We start from the raw sequence: 20,104 nt of genomic DNA, 5'->3' as shown, positions 1-20,104 counted from the left end.
TTTTCTTTTTTTTATATAATTTATTATTTTTTTTATAACATTTATAAAAAAAAAAAAAAAAAAAAGCTTTTTTTTTGATGGCAAATAATTTAAGTTGTTTAATTAATTTTTTTTTATTTTTTTTATTTTTTTTTTTTTTTTTATTATTTTTTTATTATTACATTCATTTTTTTATATAGTTTGTATATTTTTGAGTGTTCTATTTATCAATACTTAGTTCATTTTTAAAAATAAAAAAAATTAAATTGTTGTTAAAAAAAAAAAAAATAAAAAAAAAATAGAATGAAAGTATTTTTTTCTCAAGTGTCAGGCTTGAATGCCTTTATCAATATATTATTATTATGATAACATTACTCGAATTAGAAAAAAATTACAATCTAAATTATAAATTTATTCGTTTTATTTTGCAATTTTTCTGTAAAGGAGAGTTAAATAAACAAATATAAAAATAAAAATAATTAAGGTAATATTATTTGAATTTTTTTTTAAAAAAAAAAAAAGTTTTGTTATTATTTGATACATTTATATATTAGAGTAAAAGGTCAAGTTGATTTAAAAGAGTGTATTATACACATATATTTTTTTTTTTCTTTTTTTTTTAGAAATTATTTTTAGGGAATGTAATACAATCCAAGTACCAGCTAAAATTGGCGAGATGCCTTCCTAGTCAGTGTTTTACCATACATGTAAAGGTTTTTCTTGGGTACAGGAACGACTCTTTCCAATTAATTTTAAGAAAGAGTATTTGGGTACACATTTAATTGTTCAAATTTTAAAAAAACAATCTTTAATTTGCTCTAACCTAGACCAACTATTCAATATGATTGTGGGACATTTTAAAAAAATAAAAAAATAAAAATTTCACAAAAAATAAAAATATTTCATTTTTTTACGTTTTTAGAAATTCTAAAAATAATTTATTTTATTTATTATTTGTCATTTCCCCAAAAGGATGTGAAGTATGGTATCTTTGAATTATGAAAAAAAAAAAAAAATTGACTTTATAATAAAAAAAAAAAAAAAAAGATAACAATTAAAGATATCATAAGTAATTAATTGTTAATTTTATTTATTTTTTTTAATTTATTTCCAAATTTTATGAATATTTTAAAAGAAAGAAAAGAGAAAAAAAAAAAAAAATAGAAAGAAAAGAGGAAAAATAAAAAAAAATAGAAAGAAAAGAGGAAAAAATATAAAAAAAAAAATAGAAAGAAATAAAAATAGAAAAGTAACTTGATTTTTGAAATTTTATTGGTTGATTTGAGTTGGTAACAATTTGTTTTGTTTTTTTTTTTTTTTTTTTTGAATGATAATTGTTTATTTATTAAAGGTAAAATTTATTTTTTACAGGTGCAAGAGGTGCATTTGCAATCACTTGAGCATTTATCGCCACATTTACAGTCACTGCATCCACATTTTGGTGTTTCCTTTGGTCCACATGTACATTTATCACCACATTGGCAAGAGTCTCCGCATTTACATGAGTGTGTCTAAATACAGAAGAAGAGAAAGAAGAAAAAAAAAAAAAAAAAAAAAAAAAAAAAAAAAGAAAAAAAAAAAAAAATTAATATTATGAACTACAATTATATTGATAATTTAATAAATTAATGAGAATTAAAATTTTACTCACCATTTTTATATGTTTGTTTTTATAATAAGGTTATGTTGTGTTTAGTAAAATTGAATTGAAATGAAAATGAAAAAAAAAAAAAAATTATTTTTATTTTTTTAATTTTTTTTTTTTAAAAATAGGTGTGAAAATAATAATAATAATAATTAAATTAAAAAAAAAATAAAAAAAATAAAAAAAAATAAAAAAAAATAAAATTAAATCAAAATTAAATAAAAATTAAAATAAAAAAATTAAAAAAATTCAAATAATATATGTGTATCTATGAAAACAAAATAAATGTTTATTAGCTATCAAAGGGTCATTTTATTATTGGAATTCTTTTTTTCAATCTCTTTGAAATAAATCTATTAAAAAAAAAAAAAACAAAAAAACAAAAAAAATACCCCAACAATTTTTGTGTTTTTATTTTTTTTTTTATTTTTTTATTAAAAAGTGTTTTTCCTTTTTTGTAATTAATTGTGATAAAAATAACAAAAAAAAAAAAAAAAAAAAAAAAAAAAAAAAAAAAAAAAAAAAAGAAATAAGAAAAATGTGAAATTTCCCAAAAAAAAAAAAAATAAAAAAAAGTCAAAAAACCACCAAAAAAAAAAAAAAAAACAAGGATAGATCAAAAGTAATAATAATAAAAAAATAAAAATAATAATAAAATGGAAGAAATTTTAAAATCATTTAAAATTTCAATTGATAATGAAGGATATTCTAAATCATTTTCATTAGAGGATTTAGATAACTTTAATAATAATAATAATAATAATAATAATAATAATAATAATGAAGAAAATAATCCTTATGAATTTTTTGAAAGATATGGATTTTTAGTAATAAGAAATGTAATAAGTGAAGAAGATTGTAATAAAACAGTTGGTGAAATATTTGATATAATAGAAAGTAAAGTTAAAACATTTGATAGAAATGACCAAAGTACATGGGATCAAACATTTTCAGAAGATGGTTCGTCAATACCACAGTATGGATCACCAAGTAAACCACCAATATTTAAAAAACAATTTTTAATGAATCGTACCAATCCAAATGTTTATAAAGTATTTTCTAAATTATTAAAGAATCAAGATTTAATGGTAAACCATGACAGGGCATGTTTCTTTAGACCAACATTGGTGAACCCAAAATGGAAGACAAATGACAATGTTCATTTAGATATGAATCCATACAATTGGATGGGTAATGGCGACATTTGTAGAGAGGAATTGAGTAAATTGACATACGCAAGATTGGGTGAATTCATTGTGGAGAATAACCAACCCACCCAAAATGACGGTTTGCAATTACAAGGTGTGATAAACCTGTTGGATAACCAAGAACTTGATGGGGGCTATTGTGTGACACCAGGGTTTCACACTATATTCAACGAATATTTTACATCGAAAAAACCACAATACACAAGTCCAAGTTGGAATTTCGATAAAAAAGATATCGCATTTAAATATGCCAAAAGAATATCAATGAGAAAGGGAAGTATAGTAGTTTGGAATCAACAAATGCCACATGGTAGTATGTCAAATAAAAGTTTCAATCCAAGAATGGCCCAATTTATAAAGATATTTCCAACCAGTACCGTCAATTCAGTCCGTTATCAACATCGTAAAAATCAAATTAAATCAATAATTGAAAATTCAGATGAACTTAAAGATTTCCCATTAAATCAAATTTCATCACAATTATTGGGTTTAAATTAAATAATAATAATATTTAATTATTATTTTCTATTTTTTTTTTTTTAAAAATAAATATAATAAATTTTAATTTTTTATATATTCACTTTTTAAATTTTAATTTATTTATTAATTATTTTTTAAAAAAATAAAAAAAAAGTTTAAATCTAGAGTCAATAAAAGTTTTTTTTTTTTTTTATTTTTTTTTGTTTTTTATATTTTTTTTTTTTTTTTTAATTTAAAATTTTTTTTTTTTTTTTTAATTTAAAATTTTATTTTTTTATTTTTTTATTTTTTTTTTATTTTTTTTTTTTTATAAAACAAACAAATAAAACAAGATACAATAAAAAAAAATAAAATAATAAAAAAATAAATTAAAATTCAATTTTATTAAATCAAATTTCACATTTAATTCTTTTTTTTTTTTTTTTTTTAATAATATTATATTATCATTGTTATTTTTATAAATTGGAAAAGATAAGGAATAATTCATTGTTGTGTATTAGTTCCTTATTGATATCATATTTAATAAAAATAAAAAATAATAATAAATAGTATAGTATTAAAAAAAAAGAGAGAGAGAGATAGGAGTGATCAATTCAAAATTACAATCATAACGGATCAAAATAATAATTCTAGTTTGGGTGGGAGGGTGTTAAATTCACCTCTATCAAATTTGAATAGCGAACAAAATAATAATAATAATAATATAGATAATATTAGTAATAATAATAATAGCGCCATTGTAAATAACAATATTGAAGATAGAGTAGAACAGCGAGTTGAAGAACAACAAGGTGAAGAAGAAGAAGAAGAAGAAACTAATCATCCAATATCAGATAGACCACATAAAAAACAAAGATTAAATATAAAATTCAATATGCCTCTAGATAATAAAGTACAATTAAATGAGAATGGAAAAGAAGTAAATAATAATAATAATAATGATGAAGATTTAAAAATTCAAGATAATCATAATAATAAAGAACCATTCTTTAATAGAAGTGAATTAGTTAGACTTTTAATACAATCATTAAATAGTTTAGGTTATGAGTAAGGGTTTAATTGTTTTTATTTTTAATTTTTCAAATCAAAATTATTAATTTTTTTTTTTTTTTTTTCTCAAATCTTTACAAAAATTAAAAAAATAATAATAAAAAAAAAAAAAAAAGTAAATCAGCAGAATTTTTAGAAAAAGATAGTGGAATATCATTACAATCAAAAGAAATTAATCAATTTTCAGAATGTGTAGTTAGTGGTGATTGGAATAAAGTTGAGGAATTATTACCATTTTTAAAATTAAATGAATTTGACACAAATGTAATAATTGAATATTGATTTAATAATAATAATAATAATAATAATAATAATAATAATAATAATAATAATAATAATAATAATAATAATAATAATAATAATAAAAATAATAAAAAACTAATATATATATATTTTTTTATTTTTTATTTTTTTATTTTTTTTTTTTTAAATTTAAAAAAAAAGAATGTAAAATTTTTAGTATATAGTCAAAAATTTTTAGAATATTTAGAAAATCATAAAATAAAAGAAGCATTAGAATGTTTAAGATTAGAGATAACACCTTATACAAAGGATACGAGTAGATTACAGGTATTAACATCATTGATAATGACATCGAATTCAAGTGAAACAAAGAAACAAATCAAACAGAGATCATCACGTGTAAACCTATTGGATGATATTAGAAAATATGTGAATCCAAATATAATGTTACCAGAGAATCGTTTAGAACAATTGATTAAACAATCGATTCAATATCAAATGGGTAAATGTCTTTATCACAATACATCCGAGCAATTTATTAATCTATTTAAAGATCATACATGTGATAAGAGTCAAATGCCATTAGACGTTCTATTCACATTAAAAGATAAACATCGTGATGAGATTTGGTTCATTACATTCTCTCATGATGGTCAAAGATTAGCAAGTAGCTCAAAGGATAATACAATCATCATTTGGGATATGTCAACCATCTATTTGGATCAACCTACTGAACCAAAGGTTATGTTCATTTTATTAGGTCATACTAAAGAGGTCTCTCATTTATCTTGGAGTCCAAATGATAAATATCTCCTAAGTGCTTCAAACGATAGTACCGTTAAACTTTGGAACACAAATGATGGTACTTTACTAAAAACTTTTACAAAACATTCCGACGCTGTAACTTGTTGTGGTTGGCATCCTGATAATAAAAGATTTGTTTCAGGTGGTAATGATAAAAATATTTATTTATGGTCAATTGAAAATTTAGATTTAACGAACAGTAATAATAATAATAATAATCACAATAATAATAATAGTAATATAAATGGTAATAGTATTAATGGTAGTAATAATAATGGTAATAATAATAATAATATTTCACCAATTAAATCATGGGCATGTGCAAGAGTAAATGATTTATCAATTCATAAAGATGGTAAACAATTAATTATAATATGTCAAGAGAAGAAATTAAGAATCTACGATTTAGAGAATGAAAAAACACCAGAGGTTGTTTTAATGGAAACCGATGCAATAACCTCAATGGAACTATCAAATGATTGTAATTTTGCATTGGTTAATACATCGAATCAAGAAATTCATCTTTGGGATTTAGAGAAACAAATTATCGTTCAAAAATATAGAGGTCATAAACAAGGTCGTTTTGTAATTCGTTCTTGTTTTGGTGGTGTCGATCAAGCTTTTGTATTAAGTGGTTCTGAAGATTCAACAATCTATATTTGGCATCGTTCAAGTGGTATCCTATTGGAAACTCTATCTCGTCATAGTGGTACCGTTAATACTGTTTGTTGGTCACCTTGTAATCCTTTTATATTTTGTTCAGCTTCTGATGATCAAACCATTAAAGTTTGGTCAAGATCAAATAATCATAATTCATTTATTAATAATTTAACAAATAAATAAATAAATAAAAAAATAAAAAAATTGATTTAAGTTATTATGTTTTATTTTATTTAAATTTTAGATTTTGATTTTTTTTTTTTAGAAACTTGGTGGTGAAAATTTTGAAAGTTTATTAAGAGTTTTAATTTTTGGATTTTGAATTTCACCAATTTGAATTGATAATAAATTATTATTATTTTTTATAGAATCATTAATTAAATCAATTTCTAAATCATCAAGTTGAAATGGAAATGGTTCTAATTGTGGTAAAATTGATAAATGTAATAAAGTATCATTTAAATTTAATATCTTTAAAACTAATTCAATATTATCAATTGGTGATTCAATTGAAAATAATGATGAAACATTTAATGATGTTAATGATTTATTATTACAAATTGATTTTATTAATTCACTATTTGATAATTTATCACTATTACTACTATTACCAACACCACCACCACTACTATAATTTAATAAAAAAGAAGTACTTATACCATTTTCATCATTAAATTTTGAAGATTTTCCAAGTGATAATGATTGAATTGTTGGATATAGTTGATGATTAAATAAATTAATAATTTCATTTATTGAATTTAACATTATTGATAAACACATTAATTCCAATTTAATTAATTTACAATTAAATTTAATTGAATTAAAAAATTCTGACCAATCATAATTATAATAATAATAATAATCTTTATCATTAGATTTTAAAATATTTGAGTGTAATTGTAATGTTGTTATATTTTTACAATTATTTAAAATTAATACAATTGAATCAATAGTTTCTTGAATATAATTATTTTCAATTTTCAATTTATAATTTTTATTACTATATCCATTATCATTAATTTTCCAAAGTTTTAATCCTGTTAAATTTTTAAATTTCTCTAAATTATTAAATGTGAATATTTTTTGTAAAAATGGTAATGAAATGAATTTAAGATTATTATAATTATTATCATTATCTGATGTATTTTTAATAGTTTTTGTTGATATTAAATTATTTATTAAATGAAATGAAATATTATCAACTTGTGGTATTTTTTTAAATTTAAAATTAAATTGATTTGATTTAAATTTTAAATTTAATTTTTCTAAATAATTATTATTTAAAATTAAATTTTCTTTTAAATTAAGTTTTAATAAAGATTCTTCTTCTATTTCTTCTTGTTGTTGATCTAAATCAATATTAAATTTTAAATTTAAATTTAATTCTTTAAAATTGTTTTTTTGATTATTTAAAAATTCAATTAAATCTTTAATTGAAAATTGGTCAATGTTTAATGATTTAATTTTAAATGATAATGATTTTAAATATTTTAATTTTAATAAATCATCATCTCTTGATAATAATAGTGTTGATGATAGATAATATTTAACTTTAATTTTTAAAATTTCAATAAATGATAATTGAGTTATAATATGATCTAAATTATTTCTATATAAATTCATAGTTTCAATATCTATAGTTTTTATAAATGAAAAAGTTTGATTTTTATCTAATAATGGTGATAATATATTACCATAATTTAAACTATTAACTCTTGATGATTTGAAACTATTTGATCTAATTTTAATTTCTTTAAATCTAAATGTTTTTATTAATTTCGTTATCTCTTCATGTTTTAATTGTTCAGAATTTTTAATCATATCAATTTGTAATTGTTTTATTAAATTATCATTATTATTATTATTATTATTATTATTATTATTATTATTATTATTATTATTATTATTATTATTATTATTATTATTATTATTATTATTATTATTATTAAAATATAATAAATTGTTATTATTAAAATTTTCAATTAAATTTTGAAAAATTGTAGATTGTTTATCTTGTGATGAATCATTTATAAAATAAAATTTATTTAAATATCTGTGGAAGTGAAAATAAAGAATTGATGTATAGTCTAAAAATAATTCACTGTTATTATTATTATTATTATTATTATTATTGTTATTTTTATTAGAGTTTGGATGGTTGATAATTTCATTAAAAATTAATTTTTTAAAGTTTTCATTATAATAGTATTGAGTTGATATGGAGAATTTAATTTTTATATTTTTTTCAATATATTTCTTAAATTGTTTAATATCATTTTCATCTTTAATATGAAACCATAGATTATTTAAAGAGTAAAAATCAATTCTTGACAAAATTGATTCATGCCAATTTTTTGATACAAGTGATATGACTTTTATAAATTTTATTATTTCTCTATTACTTTTTTCATTTTTATTTCTTGAAAATGAAATTATATAAATATAATAATTTAAAATATTTAAAATTATATAATTATTTATTATCATTAATGTGTTTAAAAAAAAAAAAAAAAAACATAACGAAAAACACAACGAAAAAAAAAAAAAAAAAAAACTTTTTTTTTTTCTTTTTTTTTTTTTTTTAATTTTCATTTTCAAAATAAAGAAATAAAGAAATAAAGAAATAAAGGAATAAAAAATGATAAAAAATAGTTTAAACATTTTAAAGAATATACAAATACAAAAGTCTTCCACACCTTTTATAAATGGAATCACAATTAATCGTTCAATTTTTACAAAATCATCAAATAATTTAATAATGAATGAAAAAAACAGTTCATCATTCATAAACAATAGTAGAATATCTTTATTTGAAAATAATTATAATAATATCAATACAACAACAATAAAACAATTTAATATTAAAAATAATAGATTTTATAGTTCATTTAAACAGCCTCCACCACCATTAAGTTCAGGAAGAGGTCCAATTGTTGTAAAATCAAAAAAAGAAGCATTTATTATTTATTTTACAATGTTACTTGCTATAGCTTGTTTATCTATATTATATTATATTTGGTATTTGAAATATCAAAGACTACGTAACTATTAATTATTATTATTATTATCATTATTATTATTATTATCTTTGTTTTCATATTATTAACGAAAACTTTCTTTTTTTTTATTATTATTATTTTTATTATTTTTATTTTTATTTTTATTATCCCATAGAATTGGCAAAGAAATCATTGGAAGAATTGGAAAATCTTAGTGAAGATGATATTAGAAAAATAATTGAAGCAGATAAACTTAAGAAGAAAAATGAAAATAATTCTGTTTCTAAACCCGTTGACACAATTTACGAATAAATATTATTTAAACCACACCCAATTAATATTATTATTATTATTATTATTATTATTATTACTATTATTTTCATTATCATTATTATTATTATTATTTTATTATTATTATTATTATTATTATTATTATTATTATTATTATTATTATTATTATTATTATTATTATTATTATTATTATTATTATTATTATTATTATTATTATTATTATTATTATTATTATTATTATTATTATTATTATTATTATTATTATTATTGCTTCTTTTTTAAATTTGTCGGTGTGGTTGTTGTAGTTGTTGGTGTTGGTGTTGGTGTTGGTGTTGGTGTTGGTGTTGGTGTTGGTGTTGGTGTTGGTGTTGGTGTTGGTGTTGTTGAATTTGTTGTTGTTGGTGAGGATTTAGATGGATTTGTAACCTTTTTTAAAAAATTACTTCCATTATCTATATTATTATATAGGATTGGATTAATTTCATTTTCTTCATCATTATTTTCATTTTTATCTTCATCTTCTTCTAAAAGAAATTTATTCATTTGATAATGTCTTGATGAACCAACTTCTCTTTTTAATAATATACTTTTAACAACACGTTCATATAATAATTCTAATGTTGGTGAAACATCACCTAATTTCATATCTTTTGAAATGTTTTCAAACTCTGGTAATGAATAAAATGTTTCTAAAACATACTTTGCACTAACTGATTTATTCTATAATTATAATATTAAAAAAAAAAAAAAGATATCTAATTAGTATTTTTGTTATTTTAAAATAGAGAGAATAAAAAAAAAAAAAAATAGTTACTCTATAACTATAATTATTTCTATACTTTTCAAAAAATTTTGATTCAATAATCTCCATCATTAAAATTCTTGTGAATTTAATTGTAACATTATTTAAAAAGCTAACTGTATTTTTATCAATTTTAATATCTTCTGAATTTTCAAGTAGTTTTGAAATATTTGATTCACTATTTTATAAAAATAATAATAATAATAATAATAATAATATTAGTTAAATTAATATTGAAAAATCAAAATGAAAATTAAAATTAATAAAGATTCCAAAACATAGCTACTTACTTTAATAATGGTTTCATATTTTGTATATGTCTATCCAATTCATTTTCAATATATTGACTTATATTATCATTATCTATTTCATTATCAATGTCATTGTTGGGTTCTGTGTGTGTATTATTGTTCATTTTTAAATTGAGAAAAAAAAAAAAAAAAAAATAGGCGGTAAAATTTGTAAATTGACTAAAATTGCAAAGATTATTTTTTTTTTTTAAAAATTTTTTTTTTTTTTATTCTTAAAGAGCCGAATTTGTCTCATTTTTTTTTTTTAAAAAATTTTTTTTTCATTATTTATTTGATAAACATATATCAAGAGTATTTCAAACAAAATAAAATAAAAATGAGTAATACAACAACTTCAAGCTCATCGATATTATTTTCATTTTTTAAAAGGGACAATAGCGGGGGAATTGAAAAAAATGAAATTAAAAAAACACTTACAAAAAAAAGACAACCCCTCACAAATAAAAGAAAAGATCCTTGGGGTTCAGATTCAGAACCAGATGAACTCAGTTTACCAAACAAAAAGCATACAATTAATAAAATCACAAATGCTTTATTAATGGATGATGATGGGGGTGAAAATGAAAATGACAAAGACGATGAAAACAATGAAAATGCTAGAATCCAAATTAAAGATTCAAGTGAAAATAAAAAAAAAGATGTTGCAATTAATAAAAATAATAAAGAAAGTATTAATAATAATAATAATAATAATAATAATAAAACTATTAATTACAATAATGAAAATGAAAGAAAGAACATAAAATCATTGCTTTCGAAAACTTTTGAATCAATATCTTCAATAACCACCTCACCATTTAGATTAAAAACCCTTGAGAAACCTCCACCAAAAGAGCAACTACAAAACTCAATCATCAATAAACAATTACAAAAACCACTTCCATCTGACTCAAAACCAAAATATACAGAACAACATTTAAAATCAAAAACAGCACACCAAAAATCAACCTTAAATCAATCATTAGAACCAAATGATCAACAAACACCAAATTCAATAGATCAATCTTTGGAAACAAACCAACCTTTATATTTAGAATCACCCAAAAAAACTGCACAACATCAAACAGGTAATATAGATCCATCCAAAACAAAAACTACAACTTCTGCTAAAACCCCATCAACTGCATCTCTACCAATAGCAAATGATAATGGAATGAAGAATTCTGATAATGATAGTAATAAGACTAGTGACTATACCACCAGCGATTTTAATTCTAGTGGTGATAACAGTAATGATTATAACGATTTTAATCATAGCAATAATAGAGATGATCACAATGGATATAGTGGTATTGAACCAATAAATGAAAAAGAAAAAGAAAAAGGAAATGAAAATGAAAATGAAAATGAAAATGAAAAAGGAAATGAAAATGAAAATGAAAACGAAAATGAAAAAGAAAAAGAAAATGAAAATGAAAATGGAAACGAAAGAAAAAAAGAAAACGAAAGAAAAAAAGAAAACGAAAGAAAAAAAGAAAACGAAAGAAAAAAGAAAACAGAAAAAGAAATACAGAACAAAGAAAATAAAATTCAAAATATTAAAAGTAAAACTCCTACCAAAAATTCAACCTTAAAAATGGAGGCTACAAAAGAGTGTAGACATGAAATTTGTTTAAAGGGTGCAAATGGTTCCAAATTCACTAATAATTCAAAAGACCACGTTTTAAGACATGAAAATTCTTCTCACTATGATTGTAGTACGAATTGCCAAATGGAAAAAGGACATAACCCAAAACCAAAATTTAAATGTGGCTTATGTAATTCATATTACTCTACTAAAAGATATAATTTAATAAGACATATTAAAGCGATTCATAAAGATAAAAAAACTGATATTAATGGTGAAGAAATCAGTAAAATTGAGAATGAGTTGAAAAAAAAAAAAGAATGTAAACATTGTAACAAAATCTTTTCGACTCAAAGCAATCTTACCAAACATATCAGAAAGTTTCACAAGAAATCAATTGACACAATCACTAGATTCAGTTGTGAAATATGTGATTCTAGCTTTAAAAGAAATGATTACCTTTTAAAACATATCAAATCGAACCATCCAAAAATACAATATAACCTTGATGATAATAATAATGGTGACGATAATTACGATGAAGACGACTATGATGATGAGGACAATTATGATGATGATGATAATGAAGAAGAAGAAGAAGAAGATGATGATGATGATGATGATGTTGATGATGGTGATGATGATAATAATAATAATAATAATTATCATAATGACCACACCCTTTATAATAATAATAATAATAATAATAATAATAATAATAATAATAATAATAATAATAAGGAGTGCCCAGCCCAGAACTCTGTATCAGGCCAGAACTCTGACTCTGATTCAGACCAGAACTCTGATTCTGAATCAAACCAGAACTCTGACTCTGATTCAGAATCGAGCTTGAGCTCTTCTTTTGAGTCTGGTATAGAACCTTCCTCAGATGAATCAGATTTATCAGAACCAGATATTTCATCAGAACCAGAAAATAAACCATCCTCAAAAGTTTCTTTTAAATCAAAAACAAACTCAACATTAGAATCAAATTATGAGTATCAAGATATTGATACATGTGAATCTCAAACCAACAATGATACAAATGTTTCCAAAGATTCAATTTTCATCAGCATTAGTGAAATAGACGGCAGTAGTAGTGATAGTGATGAATATTTTACTGATGCCGAAGATACTCTTTAGAAAAAAAAAAAAAAAAATTAATAAAAAAAAAGCATTGGAACTGCTACTTTTCCTGAATTACCTTTTATGGAAACCAAAAAAAAAAATTAAAAAAAAAAAAAAAATCAATTCCTAATGAAACAATTTTGAGAATGTTTTGTAAAATTAAAAAAAAAAAAAAACTAAAAAGTCTATTTTTAAATTATTTTATTATTCCTCCTTTGTCAAAAAGATATTTTTTTTTTTTTATTTATTTTTTTTTAATTTTTTTTAATTTTTTTTTAATTTTTTTTAATTTTTTTTTTTTTTATTTTTTATTTTTTATTTTTTATTTTTTTTTTTTGTGAGATAAATCTGTTATTGGAATATGGAGAAATTTTATTGTGGATTGGCTGTTTTACGAAATCAGGTTTTAAAATATCCAATAAAGTGTGATTTTTTAAATCTGCAAAAAAAAATAAAAAATAAAAGAAAAAAAATAAAAAATAATTTTAAGAGAGAGAAAACTTTTTTTTTTACAAAGAAGTTTTTTAAATTGAGGTGGCTTTTTAAAATTATAAATATTACAAAAAAAATTAAAAAAAAAAAATTGAAAATTTTGATTTGATCAAATGATAAATCATGCCACAACTTTCCAAAAACACATAAAAACACACACACAAAATTCACACTCAAATTTAAATCAATAACTCAATAAAAAAAAAAAAAAAAACTAATTTTTGATTCAAAAATTGGGTTTTTTTTTTTTTTTTTTTTTTTTATATCTCATTATTTTTATTTTTAATTTTATTTTTTTTTTTTTAATTTGAAAATTTTTTTTTTAATTTTTTTTTTTATTTTTTTATTTTTTTTTTAATTTTTTTTAATTTTTTTTTTTTTTTTTTTTTTTTATTTATTTTATGACATATTAAATAAATTAAATAAATTCGTGTAATTGTCCCTTTTTTTTTTTTTTATAAATTATCTTTTTTTTTTTTTTTTTTTTTTTTTTTTATATATCTATTTATTTATTTTTACTATATATATAATTTTTAATTTTCTATTTTTATAATCAATATAAAAATAATTTTCCACACACACACACTCACACACATCGAATTTATAATAACATATTTATAATTATTCTTATAAAAATAAACAAAAAAAAAAAAATAAAATAAAATAAATAAAACAAAATAAAATAAACAAAAAAAAAAATAAAAATAAAAAAATACGAATTAGTTATGGTGATTTAAATACAGAAACTTATTATCTTTCATAATATATTATTATATATACTATTTATATATAATATCCAAAAGAGAGAGAAAAAGGTTTTATAAAGAAATAAAAAAAGAATTAAAAAACCTACATAAACACACCTTTTTTTTTTCTTATAAAAAGGAACCGAAATATTTATAAATATAGAACAAAAAACAACCATCAAAAAATCATCTAAATTTTAATTTTTTTTTTTTTTTTTTTTTTTTTTTTTTTTTTTTAATTTTTAAAAAAAAATTTTTATTTATTTTTTTTTAATTAATTATTTATTTAGTTATTACACCACACTCACACAAAAAATAATAATAATAATAATAATAATAATAATAATAATAATAATAATAATAATAATAATAATAATAATAATAATAATAATAATAATAATAATAATAATAATAATAATAATAATAATAATAATAATAATAATAATAATAAACAATTGAATAATTAAATAAATAAAAGTTGAAGTTTATAAAAGTAAATACAATTAAAAAAAAAAAAAAATGGGTAATACAATTGGAGTTAGTGTTTCCCCACCTCAATTAGATGATTTATTTAAAGTACATGACCTTAAATCTTTTCAAAATTCAACAATAACACCAAATTTAAATACAACCAATACAAAACTTAAAAATACAATAACAACAACGACTACAACTACAACGACAACAATTAATAATTGTAATAATAGTAATAGCAGTAGCAGTAACAGTAGTAATAATAGTGTTAGTAGTAGTTGTAGTAATAATAATAATAATAATAATAATAACAATAAAAATAAATGTAAAAATAGTCCACTTGTAGTTTCAATACCAACAACCATAATAAATCATAATATTCATCATCATCACCTTTTTAATAATATAAATAATAATAATAATAATAATAATATTAATAATAATAATAATAATAATAGTAATATTAGTAGTAATAGTAATAGTAATAGTAATGGAGGTGGTAGTAGTTATAGTAATTTAGTTACACCAACATCAACACCAATAGCCGAAATATTTGGGTCTTATTTATTTATTTGGAAGGTTTTAGTGGATCAAAATAGTGATTCAATAATACAATTTCAATCTGTAGATTTACTTCATTATAAAAATTATAATCAATCGGAATGTTATATAATTTTACATGTTTTTAATTCAAATCAAAATAATGTTAATAAATCATATATATCATCACCTAGAAGTTTAAATAATATTTTATCACATGATCCATTATTTTCTTATTTTGATTCAAATAATAAGGTATTTATTTTATTTTATTTTATTTTATTTTATTTTATTTTATTTTATTTTATTATTATAAATAAAGTATTAATTCTTTTTTTTTTTTTTTTTTTTTTTTTTTTTATATTATTAAATTGCAAGCTATTACATGATTTATATACATGGAATGGTAAAAATTCAGATTCATTATCACGTGCATTTTGTTTATCAAAAGCACTTGAATTTTCAAAAGCACTAAAGTTTAGTGAGAGTCTTGCTGTAAAACAGTCGCCATCATCTTCTTCTTCATCATCACCTTTATTATCACCAACATCTTCATCTTCATCAACTACATCATTATCCTCATCATCTTCTGCATCTTTTTCATCATCATCAGCAGCTTCATCATCATTACAACCACAAACCATTTCAGAATCATCTTTTTCATCATTAACAACCGCTGCTATCACTAATAATAATAATAATAATAATAATATTAATATTAATATTAATAATCATAATAATATTAATATTAATATTAATAATCATAATTATAATAATAATAATAATAATAATAATAATAATAATAATAATAATAATAATAATAATAATAATAATAATAATAATAATAATAATAATAATAATAATATTAATAATAATAACAATAATAATAACAATAATAATAATATTAATAATAACAACACTCAAACTACATCATACGACTCGAATAAATATTGGAAATTACCAAACAATTCCTCTCAAATTATACAAAAATTATTTGAAAAGAGGATTGGTGTAAATAGTAATCTTAATAGTAATAACAATATTGATTATTTAGTTGACAATAATAATAATAATATAAATAATAATAATAGTAATTTTGTAAATTTTTCGCCAATATCAAATTATTTTATTGATAATGATTTCAGTTTATTTGATGGAGAATTAATACCCTTTGAAAATTCAATTCAATTTCAAAGTGAAGATGGTGATGATTCAATACCAAATAAAAATTTTTTCAATTTTTGTAAACATTTTATAAAAAATAATTTTCAACCAACATTTTTAAAGACAAATTTTAATATTAATACCTTTTGTAATAATAATCAAGATAATAATAATAATAATAATAATAATAATAATAATAATAATAATAATAATAATAATAATAATAATAATAATAATAATAATAATAATAATAATAGTCAAAATATAACTAATAATGGAAATAATATACCATCTTCTGTTCAGGTTATAACTCAACCATCAACTATTTTAAATATAAGTAATATATTTGTTAATTTAAAAACAATCAATCAGTATAATCATAGCAATAATGATAACAATAGTCAAAATAACCAAAATAATAATAACAATAATCATAACCAAAACAATAATAATAATAATAATAATAATGGAAATAATCATAATAATGGAAATTTTAATAGTAATAACTCTAACTTTAGTAATAGTAATAATTATAATAATAATAATAATAGTAGTGGTGATGATAATAACAATAACAATCCAAATAACCTGAACAATTTAAATAAAAAAGATGAGAGCCAAAGCAATACTGTTAAAAAGAAAGAATCATCACAACCACCTTCCCCATCCCAACAACAACAACAACAACAACAACAACAACAACAACAACAACAACAACAACAACAACAACAACAACAACAACAACAACAACCACCATCACTGCCAATCACTAATGGTGATAATACATCAATAAATACAAAACCATTGTTTGAAGTATTAAAGAAACTTTCATTCTCTCCACCAACATCACCCTCATCATCATCGTCTTCGCCATCCCCATTATTTTTACCAATACCAATAGCTGATTCTAAATCTGGATCAACACAACCGCAACATTCACCAACTAAAACAATTAATGTAACATCATCCCCACCACCAACAACTACCACAACAACAACAACAATAATACCAAAAATCCAAATTCCAAAAGGTAAGATTCCATCCTTATCTTTACCTTTACAACAGCCAATAACACAGCATCAAGAACAACCACCACCATCATCATCATCATCACAAGAACCAATACAACAAGAGAAATTAATTAAACCAATAATGGTTCCAAAACTCTCATTAAATTTATCAAATACTAAATCAAATGGTAATGGAGTATCATCATCAACAACAACAACAACCACAACAACTTCAACAAATAATCAAATAACAAATGCTTCTAAAAAAGTAGTACCCTCATTAAACTTTGGTAAGCAAATGTCAATGTCATCAATGCCATTACCATCATCATCAACATCTTCATCCTCATCATCAACAACCACGACCACAACTACAACTACAAATAACACAAATTGGGTAAAGAAATCATTAAAATTACCAGATTTAAATTCTTTAAGAATTACTCCACCATCAACTCCTAGAGGTACCATACCACCAAATTTAAGTCATCTTAATAGTTATCACAATAATAATAATAATAATAATAATATAATGATACCACCAAGTGTCTCACATAGAATTGATCAATGTCAAGAAGAGTTCCAACATTTATCACAAAAAGAGTTAATATTATTTTTTGAACCAACATTGAATAGAATTGTTGATGAACTCTATTTAGGTAGTAGAATACCAGCATCCAACCTACAATTGTTAAAGGGTGAAGGTATAACACATATTCTAAATTGTGCGGGTATGGTTTGTCCGAATCATTTCCAAGACCATTTCGTTTATAAAACTTTATTCATTAGTGATGGCAATGGAGAGGATATTAGTTGTTTATTCTATGAGATTTTAGATTTCATTCAAGATGCAACCAAAACCAATGGTAAAGTTTATATTCATTGTCATCAAGGTATCTCAAGAAGCTCAGCATTCGTTATACTCTATCTAATGTGGATCAATAAATGGAGTTTTCAACAGGCACACGAATTCACCAAAAAGAGAAGATACATTTCAAATCCAAATCCTGGTTTCACTGGTCAACTAATGTATTGGAATAAATTTCTATTGAAACATCTTCAACATCCCTCTGTGAAGGAGCAACCACTACTCTATAGAATGGTTCAACTATTGGATGGACTAATAGTACCAAAAAGAGTTCAAACCGTTTCCTATCTTTCATTGGATGCACGTTGTTGTTTTATACTTCGTGTGACCGATTGTATCTACATTTGGAGTGGTGAAGGCTGTGTTGGTAAATTGGGTGACTTATTTTTGGAATCTGCCAAACTTGCCATCTCAAGATTTCAACGCTACGAAAATGATTCAACCAATATTATCGAACTTCGACAAGGTCATGAAGATGATAAGTTTTGGGATCACCTTGGTGGTGAAGGTGGTGTTGGTTTAGTATTTGCATATGATAAAGATTTTAAAACTCAACAATATAGTATCTCTGATTTTATAAATAATCATAATGGTACAACAAATAATAATAATAACAACAATAATAATAATAGTACTACAACAACTACTACTATAACAACTACAACAACAACCGAACAACTTGTAAATAATAATAGCAAAAATAATAATAATAATAATAATAATAATAATAATAATAATAATAATAATAATAATAATAATATTAATAATAGTAATGGAAATGGTAATGGTAGAGCATATCTATACCGTTTCATAAAAGAAGAAAATTCATGGGAAGAATATGATGTATTTGATTGTGAAGATTTAGCTGATGATGGTTTATTTATTTTAATTTCAAAATATGATAGGATTTTATATGTTTGGATTGGAAAAGATATAAATTATACTCAATTTTATAATAGTTTTATTAAAAATAATGAAAACAACTTTAATAACAGTAATAATGAAATTAATAACATCAACAATAATAATAATTGTGATCAAAAATTGTTATACATCAATGAAGATGAAAATAGTTTGGAAATTAAAAAAGAAATTGGAAATTTTATGGCGAATCAATTCATCCAAAATAATAATCTCAATAATTTGAAATTTTCAAATACCATAATCATTACTCATGCCTCACAAGAAACTGATGATTTTCTTGATAATTTCTATTAATATTAAAAAAAAACTAAAATAGTAATAATAATAAAAATAAAAAAAATAAAAAAAATAAAAAAAAGATGAAAATAAAAATAAAATAAAAATATCTTTGGTTTATATAAAATATGTATATTTTCAAAGAGAAATTATTAAGAATCAAGTATAAAAAAATTGTAAAAAATAAATAAATAAATAATATAGTAATAGCATTTATTTTAAAATATCTTTATTTAAATTTTCATTATTTTAATTACATGATTTTTTTTTTTTTCTTGTTTTTTTATTATCGTTGGGGGTGGGGGTTATTCTATTAATTTTCTTTTATATTATATTTTATTTTTTTATTTTACCTATTTTTGATTTGTGTCTAAACAAAACTAATCAATAAGGTTATTGCCAAAATAAATTTTATACCAAATTTTTTGAGAAATTTATTAAAA

General features: G+C 20.6%; 7 protein-coding genes across 7 annotated transcripts; 4 read left to right on the top strand and 3 right to left on the bottom strand.

Moving 5' to 3' along the window:
• Positions 1-1,337: 1,337 nt before the first annotated feature.
• On the bottom strand, positions 1,338-1,633 carry DDB_G0288281 (hypothetical protein; the record flags this gene model as incomplete). The annotated part of the gene is made up of 2 exons (XM_631697.2): positions 1,338-1,490; positions 1,631-1,633. The coding sequence occupies 2 exons, from the start codon at positions 1,631-1,633 to the stop codon at positions 1,338-1,340; spliced, it is 156 nt and encodes a 51-aa protein (XP_636789.2).
• A 647-nt stretch (positions 1,634-2,280) lies between these two features.
• On the top strand, positions 2,281-6,252 carry DDB_G0288313 (hypothetical protein; the record flags this gene model as incomplete). Its single annotated transcript, XM_631696.1, has 5 exons — positions 2,281-3,319; positions 3,478-3,488; positions 3,881-4,359; positions 4,479-4,626; positions 4,807-6,252. 5 exons carry the CDS (start codon positions 2,281-2,283, stop codon positions 6,250-6,252), a joined length of 3,123 nt encoding a protein of 1,040 aa, XP_636788.1.
• A 78-nt stretch (positions 6,253-6,330) lies between these two features.
• Positions 6,331-8,661, bottom strand: DDB_G0288311 (hypothetical protein; the record flags this gene model as incomplete). Its single annotated transcript, XM_631695.1, has 1 exon — positions 6,331-8,661. One exon carries the CDS (start codon positions 8,659-8,661, stop codon positions 6,331-6,333), a length of 2,331 nt encoding a protein of 776 aa, XP_636787.1.
• A 46-nt stretch (positions 8,662-8,707) lies between these two features.
• Positions 8,708-9,121, top strand: DDB_G0288309 (hypothetical protein; the record flags this gene model as incomplete). The annotated part of the gene is made up of 1 exon (XM_631694.1): positions 8,708-9,121. One exon carries the CDS (start codon positions 8,708-8,710, stop codon positions 9,119-9,121), a length of 414 nt encoding a protein of 137 aa, XP_636786.1.
• A 502-nt stretch (positions 9,122-9,623) lies between these two features.
• On the bottom strand, positions 9,624-10,576 carry DDB_G0288279 (hypothetical protein; the record flags this gene model as incomplete). Its single annotated transcript, XM_631715.1, has 3 exons — positions 9,624-10,079; positions 10,174-10,339; positions 10,452-10,576. The coding sequence occupies 3 exons, from the start codon at positions 10,574-10,576 to the stop codon at positions 9,624-9,626; spliced, it is 747 nt and encodes a 248-aa protein (XP_636807.1).
• A 212-nt stretch (positions 10,577-10,788) lies between these two features.
• Positions 10,789-13,182, top strand: DDB_G0288277 (C2H2-type zinc finger-containing protein; the record flags this gene model as incomplete). The annotated part of the gene is made up of 1 exon (XM_631714.1): positions 10,789-13,182. The coding sequence occupies one exon, from the start codon at positions 10,789-10,791 to the stop codon at positions 13,180-13,182; it is 2,394 nt and encodes a 797-aa protein (XP_636806.1).
• A 1,742-nt stretch (positions 13,183-14,924) lies between these two features.
• mkpA (MAP kinase phosphatase) lies at positions 14,925-19,679 on the top strand (the record flags this gene model as incomplete). Its single annotated transcript, XM_631730.1, has 2 exons — positions 14,925-15,674; positions 15,798-19,679. 2 exons carry the CDS (start codon positions 14,925-14,927, stop codon positions 19,677-19,679), a joined length of 4,632 nt encoding a protein of 1,543 aa, XP_636822.1.
• Positions 19,680-20,104: the final 425 nt, after the last annotated feature.

Source organism: Dictyostelium discoideum (genome assembly GCF_000004695.1).
Source record: "Dictyostelium discoideum AX4 chromosome 5 chromosome, whole genome shotgun sequence".
Taxonomy (NCBI): domain Eukaryota; phylum Evosea; class Eumycetozoa; order Dictyosteliales; family Dictyosteliaceae; genus Dictyostelium; species Dictyostelium discoideum.
Note: the sequence above shows the minus strand (reverse complement) of the source record. Positions and strands in the feature narration are given on the sequence as shown.